Genomic DNA, 9,532 nt, shown 5'->3' on the forward strand with positions numbered 1-9,532 from the left:
TGGTAAATATGATTTTGAACGCAGGAAAATTCATTCTTTTCAGTTGGTTAGACTTCTATTTCCTTTAAAATTTTGAAGTTTTTCGAAAAAATATTTTTTTGCCCCCTGATTTTTCGAACCGATTTTGAAGGGGGGGGGGGGGGGGCGGGTGACATAAAATTTAAAAAATATTTGTAACGGACTAAACAAAAACAAAAAAGCTATTTTCAGCCGATTCGGGTTTTTTACCTATTCTTTGTGGGTGTGCAGCAAAATTTCCTAAATGTTTTTTTGTTAACTCAACATTTGCATTGTGGTGAAAATTCGTTTTCTTACCTTTATAGCCCAAATATAGGCCAAATAACCTTGTATGACTTTAACTGGGAGCGGAGTATTTTCTTAAATTCATTTCTTAAATTCATCAGACAAAGAAAATACTAGAGAGATCTATAATTTCATCCAATTTGTTCACTGCAAGGATCGTTTTTCGATACATGACTTTTTTTTGAGTTTCTTATAGGTTTTGATCCGGGGAGCTACAAAGTTGCCATCGCAAAACTGTAGGAATTAATCCCGGAAAGATATAGGTTATTTTTTGTAGTATGAAAAATACATTATAACGTGCTCACAAATTAACTCATACCCCGAGTAGAACGCGGGTAATCGGCTCCCCTCCCACTAACATTTACACACAAGATCCTCTGTAATTATTAAGTCAAATGTAATTACAAAAGCCGACTCGGTCCTAACCAGGTCCCAGTACCAAAAAGGACCTAATAAAAATAATTTTATGAAAAAAAAAAAAATTAACTCATCGGGTATATAAACACTTTCTCTAAGAAGAGTTAAAAAGTGAAAAAAATAAATTAAATTTATTGAAATTCCATTATAACTTCAAAACAAGGGTGTAACAACTAAACCATAACCAAATGCGCTCAAATTGTCAGGCTAGGGCCATAGTGCTGAAAATTCTGGTTGAGGCACTCGAAATTAAACACTTTTGTCTTTTTCATATATCCGTGAGCCACGCTATTACCCAAAAAAATCAAAAAAAAAATCAAACCGTCCACATTAACGACCCCCGGGTCTTTTGTGGTCTCTATTGCAAGTTTCTGCTCGAACCTAGGAGTCCGAAGGCTTGAATGGGGAGAGCACCCAAAACCTCTTTCTACTCCAAGGAACCTTCCTCCCCAGTGTTTGAACTGACGACCTTCGGATTGCGAGTCCAACCGCCGCCAGCGATTCCACCGGAGTAGGCTTGGTTTGGTGTATTGTTTGTACTTATGGCATGGAGACGACTCCTACACCTGGAATGACTTAACGGCCTAACAACCAAGGCCGGGACCGACATTTTACTTCCTCATCCGATGGAAGGTTGGAGCAGATGGGAATCGAACCCAGAATCATCCACTTACAAAGCGGACAGCGTAACCATTCGGCCACGCACTGCTCGCCACTATTACCCACTTATTCTAAATAGTCAAATTGCTCCTTCACTTTTTCAGACAATGTATTGCAAATCCCTTCACCATACCGCTCTATTCAAATTGATACCATCAAAAAACATCAGCATTGTTACTGCTCGCAGCCTCCACTGGAGCAAATTTTCTATTCATTACCCTGTGTCAGTTCCCATTAGCTGTTGACGATTATCAAATTTTCAAATCTCCCTTCACCAGATACAACGACGGTGATTACTACCCAGATGGCATGCCCCGGCAGCAGTTGCAGCAGCAGATGAATGGCCCAGGTTCCCCACGGTACTCGAGTGGCCACGGTGGCCTAGGCAGGGATCGGTTCCGTGACAGAGTTACCATTGACAGGGAGCGTGGAGGCCCACCCGGCGCTGGAGGTTATCAAGATCAGGGGGGCGACCGTTACGGCGACGACGAATACATTTCCACACCGCAGCAGATGAAGCGACAGATGCGTGGCGAATCGATGGGACGAGAACTGGCAGGGCAAATGGGGCCGCCACCGCGGGGTTCCCAAAACTCACGAAATTCCGACGGTAATTACCCGCCGGTGGCCTACAGAAACAATATGCAAAAGTCGCCAGGTAAGAAGAAAGAGTAGAAGGGGATGTAAATTTACATGAAAAGAGGAAAATTTACATTTTCCTAAATTAATCTTATTTTAATTGGGATACCAGCTTCAAAATTCCACTTCTCTACATTGAATCTCAATTTCTCGTGATAATTTTCACCGTTTCATAACCGTGAAGGCTAATGCACAGTCCGATGAATATCTTCGCCTCTTGGGATTGGGTAGTGTATCAAAAGTTTATCAAGCCTTAAAACTATTTCATCCCCTTTCCTCTTTCCCTCCACAGCAATGCGCGCTCAGTCCCTGGACCGTCGCATGTTCCGCCGGGATCCCCAGATGGTGGACTTTGACGAGGAGGGCGGTCCAGGCGGCAAAACGCCAATTCTGTGCAATAAGTACGCCCTGGAGGACATGGACGAGCAGCAGCAGCAGCAGCGGGGCAGTCCACGTGGCCGGGGAGGACCGGGCGGGGACGGGTTTCACGATGGCCGCGGTCCGATGAACCCACGCAGCCAGTCGATGCCGCGGCAGTCCCGGTACGGTGACCGTCTGATGCCGGACCGGTTGCCCTACTACAACGAGGACAACGAGATGATGGAGATGAACGCGGCGGCGCGGAAGCCCTCGCACCCGTCCACGGGCCGGCGCCGGGAGAGGCCGGGTATGTGCCGTGAGCCGCGAGTCGTAAATTTTTGCTTCTTGCCTTGGCTTTTTCTCTTTATAAAAGTTGGATAGTTTCGCGTGCCATGTGCAAACGTAGTCGGAGTCGTCGCACGGCATCTCGCACCAGACGACGATATTTTTCTGAGTAATTTAGCGTACAAAATTGATTCCCAGCCAAGAAAATTAAGTTCTTTAGCAATAATTTAGCGATGATTATGCGTTTTTAATTAAACGAAGCAAGGGCCGAGCTCGTGCTAGGTTCTCCCTCAAGAGGAATTCTCTGTGATTTTGGAAACTATTTTTCGATATCTCGTGACGAAGAGGCGGTACGACCCCTTTTTATTTTTGAACATAAAAAATACGTGTTTTTCAATCATTTGCAGTCTGAAATGGCGATGGTTTGGAAATATTGTGACATAGGGTAAAATTGGACGCCCGATTTGATGGCGTACTCATTTCGAACAAAACGTATTTTTCATCGAAAATAGTAGAAAAGTAGTTTAAAAATTCTGTCATTATTCGTTACTGTTATGTAAAAATTATTAGGACGTGTCATTTTATGTCATTTTTTGGTAGTCGTTGATCATGGCCGTTCAATGTCACCCGCGATAGATACGATTTCGAAAAGTTCGGACAAAGTTTCACACAAATCGAAGATGGTTGTGGCATATTTATCCGATTTCGTCTGAGTTGGTGGAGTATTAACCCACTACAAACACTGAAAAAATCTCAGGTGAATTTTTCTTTAAACTTGAACTTCATTTGAAAATGTTTAAATTTCATAGGAAAAGTATACCCTAACGAAATTGAAAAATTGTTCAACAACATGTTTTTCCATGTAATTTTGTCCGATGAATCTGCCCTCAGGCTTAAAGTGTCGAAATATCGACTTTTGGTAACATTTTGGGTTTCTAAGTAAAATCATCATATAAACCCACAAATCACAGATCCCCAAAATTCGATTTCTATCATAGGATTTTCAACAAAAATCTTGAAAAACTCTTATGTGACATATATTCCGCTATCTTGGCACACCCTGCAAGAGATTTTAGTCTGAACATTTTAAATTAAAACTGAGGACTCCGTCAACCAAATTTAACCCTACTTCTTGACAATTCACTAAAATGGTCGGCCAAACAAAGCGCTTTTGTTATTGTTTACACTGCATGCTGTTTTTTAATGTTAATAAAAGGTCAAACATTTAAACGCTGTAAGCTGAGATATGCTAAATTTATCAAAATAAATGCAGGATAGAAAGTCTCTCTTTCTCGGTGGCAAATATCAGACTCGCCATTTATTTTTTATCATTTAGAACTTGACTTGTGTTGCAACAAATAAAAGTGTTGTACAGTGTTATTATTCATATTGTTTACATCTACACAGCTAGAAAAGTAGTAATCAAGCTGCGTGTAAAAGGCCTGGGTGTAAAATAAATATTGAATTATTTTATGCAATTTTATGTGATTTTACACCCTGAAATATGTAGCCCATTAGTATGGGAAACCTACTTGACCGAAATGTCAAGCTCATATATGCGTTTATCCTTACAGCTTTTCATCGGTCTGATGGCCGAGTGGGCTAAGGCGCCAGTCCTTACTGTTGGTGCTGGATTCAAATCCCGTCGGTTACAACTTTTTTTTTGTGTTTGCAAAAATTGTACATGCAGTGTGTAATATTAAGTGTTTATTTTAACGAAGGTGATGTGCATGCTTTTACATGCGATTTTACCATCGGATTTTTTGCTGTGTACCATTGAGTTTGGCTAATTTTTTTTTCTATCGAAATAACGTAAAAATAAGCCTTAAATGATTAGCAATACAATACAAAATAAAAATGTTTTAACATATTAGTTTATTTTCCAGAGACTCCCTCCCAAGAGTATAATTTAAATGACTGAAAATTGTTTCCTTGCTTTTTCTCCTTCTGCATCTTTCTTCTGTCGGTCATTTGTGGCCCATCTGGCACACCACAAACACGCGCGCGCACGCCCCACTGGCCTGGCACTGTTCCGGATGGATGCTGGACTCTCTCTCTCTCTGTTGGACCTGGCATGTTTGACCAAAAGTGCCAGCACCATCGCCACGCATAATGTCGCCGATGGGATTTGCGGTCCACCGACAGGCGCGTCATCTCCAGAACGTGATCGACGACAGCTCGCTCTACGATGACGAGTGGGACAGCGGGGACCTGCCCCCGTCTTCCGTGGTCCGACCCGTGCCGATCTGGCTGTGCGTCTTCCTCGTCGTCAGCTACATCATTGCCGGTGCGTTCATGTTCTCCAAGTGGGAGGAATGGTCCTTCCTCGACTCGGCCTATTTCTGTTTCATCACGCTAACCACCATCGGTAAGTATTTGCATATAAACAACGCCAGCAGCTACGTCAATTAAAGGGGCAAGGGATGTATTTCCGACCCATCTCGACATTCCTTTAATACTAAACTCGAAACAGACTTCTTACTCCTTCAACTAACCGGGTGCACTAATGATGACGATGATGAGAAGCATTTCTCCCGACGGAGTGGGTATTTCTCGTTCGAATCAAACTACAGCCTCAGTTGGCTTCTACGAAACAGAAACTTCAATTACGTTTAATCTGATTACCGAGTGACGAGTGCAGCTAATCAAGAGAGAGTAAAATAATTACATTTGATATTGCACTCCGCGCCGGCAACCCTTGAGGGGGGAGTCGATGCAATCAGAAATCAAAACAAATATAGAAGAGATGAAATGTAACTATTGGAATTTCAACCTTAACCGATTTTTTCAGATTTTACAATGCGAAAAAATAAATCGGGATAGAATATATTCGAGAATAACATTTTCTTTTTTTGTTGTTCTTCAGAAAAAGCCTAACATATCACAAAATGATTAATTTTTATAGGTTACTGATGCATATTCATCAGGTTCACATTTTTTAACAGTTTTTAGGTAATATTACTCAAAAAACAGGTAACCTACCAAATTTTCAACATTCCAAAATTCAACTTTTTTGCTGTGTATTTTTGTCTAAAAGCATTTGTAGTGGTCTTGATAGTAGAGGATCTTATTTGATTTTCTTTGTATTTTTTTTTAAAGAAAACCTTATAAATAAATGCTAAGAAATTTCATATGATCATTTTTGATAAGAAACTAATATCTTTGAATTTCAAATCTTAGCTTTTTAAGTTCCATTTTATTCATTGAAACAATATTTTTTCTTATGTTACCGTTTTAAAATAAACCACAATTTCTTGATAGCTTTTGTTTAAATTCTTCTCTTTTACACTGTGTTCAAAACCTGAATAAACAGTTTGGCCCATAAAAAATGCGACATTGTTATTAGGATATCGGGCCTGTTTTGACTATTTACAATGTATGCAGCATGTGTACATGTTAAAATGGTTCCAAACAAACAAATAATGCATTGAAACCCTTTTTGTTAGCTTTAAAAAATGTCACAGCTCATTTAAACTAAATATTCTCCAATTTGCTCCTAGCCCAGGCCATATAAAGGAAAAATGACTTTTCTATGTTGGTCGATCTGAAGAGCCACTTATGATTTTTTTGTATTTAAAGTAAGTAAACAGCCTTCAAGGTTACTGTTTTTGAGACGTGTAACAATTAATTTCATCGAATTTTACGCATTCTATTAACCAGTTATACTAAAACAGTGAACTTTTTAAAAATATCCCGATTCTGAAAATGCTTCAATTTTTAGGAGTTTTTCGAGCCTGCAATGATTCAAGGGAAAAAATAATGCTGCAAATGATGACTATTGACTCTAACAGATGTCCTGATATAACTTTCGACAGTATGGAGCCGTTGGGCACCTTTTAGAGCCATCACCATAAGTTTTAAGTTATTAATTTATTTAGACCGAATTACTCCAAAATGACTAATTCTATCAACATTTATGAACTTTTTCGATTGGGCGTATTTAAGAGGCTTCTAACGATGCTTTTGGCACAGGGTTGGATATTTTAAACTGTTCCGTTTTTAAGATATAAGGTATGAAATGGTAAATTTTGTGCCAAAAATACATCCATTGTTGTAGCCTACCAATACCCAATTTTGGCGAACTGCAAAAAACTGTCATGAAAATATCTTCAAAACATACTAAACTAACACTATAATACATAAAAAAAATCAGTTTGTTGAATACATTTTAGAATGGAACCACTTTTCTGTGAAAAAATGTACATGTCGCATTTTTTTTGTGGGCCTTACTGTATCTTATGATTTTACAAGTACAAGTTCAGAAAAAAAAAGTTCCGAGATTGTGGATTTTTTTATAAATCGGTAAAATTTGCAAACGGTCCATGCATCAGTCAAAAATTCACAAGAAAAGCTTTCAAATGAATTTCATGTAGTTCATTTCTGCAAATAAAAAGTTAAAATTTAAATTCATTTAAGGATCCACTACAAGCGAACATTTTTAGCTGCGACTTTTTTACGGAAATTGTCATAACTCTGAATAGAAAACTGTTAGAGTCACACTTTGTGTATTAGGTCCTGTAGAAATGTTATGTAATTCCCCTTCCCCGTGACTCTACCACTGGTCATGGCCAGCGCCGGTATTGATCAGCATGATAGGGGCCTTTGAGAAGTTGCGAAGCCAGGAAAAATAGCACCCACTCATCTTCCACGGCTTGTGGATGTAACTTCTGGAGGTCCTGGTCAATTACGGAGTAGCAACTGCGGGTGGCACCTATGCTTATGCTTATGCTTTAGGTCCTGTAGAAATGTTATGCAACGTTAACAAGACACAAACTGATCTGATTGTTTCAATAGTTTCTTCTAAAACCAAAAAAAATCTAGCGAAAGTAGCTATAAGCTATGAAAAAAAAACTTTACGAAAATAGCTAAATTTTAGAAATCATTTAGATTTTGTGTAGATAATGTCAAAAATTTAGTTAGTATGACTTTTTTCTTTTGCATGTTTTTTTTCTGATCATTGGCTTAAAATTCAAAATTTGTAAACAGCCCAAAAGTACTAAATTTGATTAAAAAAATATAAAATTTAGACATCATAATTTAAATAGAATTTAATCGATTGTTTGAGTTTCATACTCACAGTTCAACAATGCTGTTGACAGTTTATTATCAGAAAAAAGAAACATTTAGATGATTTGGATGTCATTATGAAACAGTAAACAACGGCCGTTATACCGAACTAAACGAGCATAAACTCGACAAAGTTTCGCAACAATCTCGAATAAAGGCATTAGTTATGCGAGCACGGTCAATTGACCTTTAGAACGTCCTTTTTACGGACAGCATCATTTCCTGCCGGAATATATGCATAATGAAACTATAACTTACCAACAACACCAACTAACACAACTTTCAACTTTCCAGCCAATCTCGGCAAAAGGTTACCCCAAGGAAAACTACATCAAATCTCTCTCCGTGTGTGTATCCCTCTCTCCACCTCACCCAAACACAACAGCAAAAAAAAAACGCTCGCCTATTTGCGTCCTGTATATTTTCTAACCTCTAACTTTGTCGGGGGATTTTTTTCCCTTTTTTCTGTCCATTTTGTCAGGTTTCGGCGATTTCGTCCCAGCGCAGGGAGTGAAAAACGATTCGGAAATTTCCATCGCATTGTGCTCGCTGTACTTACTGTTCGGGATCGCGCTGCTGGCGATGAGCTTCAATCTGGTGCAGGAGGAAGTCATATCCAATTTAACCTCTACTCCCCTCCTTCTCTTCTACATCCTTCTTCTTTACAAACTTCCTAAATATTTCTTTCCTTCCTCTTTAGTATTACCTCCACCACCATCCTATATTCCCCATAACACCTAAAAATCCCTCCATATATAAACCTCCAAAAAAAAAAAATACCCCAATTTTCCCCATAAAAATATATTCTATTAACAAAAACCCAAAACATCTATAATAACGTTAATATATAATAATTATTAAACTTAAAATTCCTAAACTTATCCCCACCCCACCCACCCAATCATCCACCTCAAATCACCCCCCCAATCCCCACTAACTAACTCTATAATACAAAACTACACAATTACCCCCCCACTAACTACAACTTCATAAACCCTTCTTCTTATAATTTACCCCCATCTCCACCTAAACCCTTACTTCCCTTAAAATATAATCCACCCAACCCCCCCCCCCAATCACCACCCCCCCTATTACTATAACCCCCCCCCAAAACCAAAATTCCCACCACAACCAATCCCCCACCCCCCAATTCCCCCACCCTCCATATATTAACAACCCCCCCAAAACCATACCCACCTTCCCCCCACCACTTTCCAAAATCTCTCAGAACATTACTCCCCAACAATCAGCCTCTCTCCACCTCTCTTCCCATATTCTCTAATCCTCTAACATATCCCAAAACTAATTTCACCTTTCAACCCAAAACCCACTCCCCAAAAACAACCACTAACCATACAATTAAAATTAATACCACAACAAATCACTTTCCACCCCCCCCCCCCCCCCTTTTCCCCCCATATTAATCCATAACCTTTACCTACACAACCACAACCCTATAACATCTCCCCAAACCACCATACCCCCCTCAATCCCCCCCCCCCTAATCCAAAATTCCATAATCCCCAAATTACTTAATCCACAACCACAAAAAATCTACCACAACCCACCCCCCATATACCCCATATCCCATCATTACACAACCACCCCCCATAATACCACCCCACCAAAACCTCTTACCCAACCAACCAAAAAAAAATCCCCCCCACATGTAATACCATTTCCTGATGAATATTACCATAATTTTTTTTTTGTGAATAGAAGCATGCACAAAAATGTTTATTTTCATCCATTTTAACCCTTTAGAAAATCATATTAAAAAAATAAGAATCTATCTTTATCT

At 39.3% G+C, this 9,532-nt stretch overlaps 1 protein-coding gene across 1 annotated transcript; it reads left to right on the forward strand.

Annotated features, from left to right (window-relative positions):
- Nucleotides 1-1,608: 1,608 nt before the first annotated feature.
- LOC120432104 (uncharacterized) lies at nucleotides 1,609-8,472 on the forward strand (the record flags this gene model as incomplete). Its single annotated transcript, XM_039597237.1, has 4 exons — nucleotides 1,609-2,038; nucleotides 2,312-2,686; nucleotides 4,754-5,032; nucleotides 8,213-8,472. Coding segments are annotated over 4 exons (1,344 nt in total), but the record flags the coding sequence as incomplete, so codon positions are not given.
- Nucleotides 8,473-9,532: the final 1,060 nt, after the last annotated feature.

The sequence above is a fragment of the Culex pipiens genome, unplaced genomic scaffold (assembly GCF_016801865.2).
Source record: "Culex pipiens pallens isolate TS unplaced genomic scaffold, TS_CPP_V2 Cpp_Un0234, whole genome shotgun sequence".
NCBI lineage: Eukaryota > Metazoa > Arthropoda > Insecta > Diptera > Culicidae > Culex > Culex pipiens.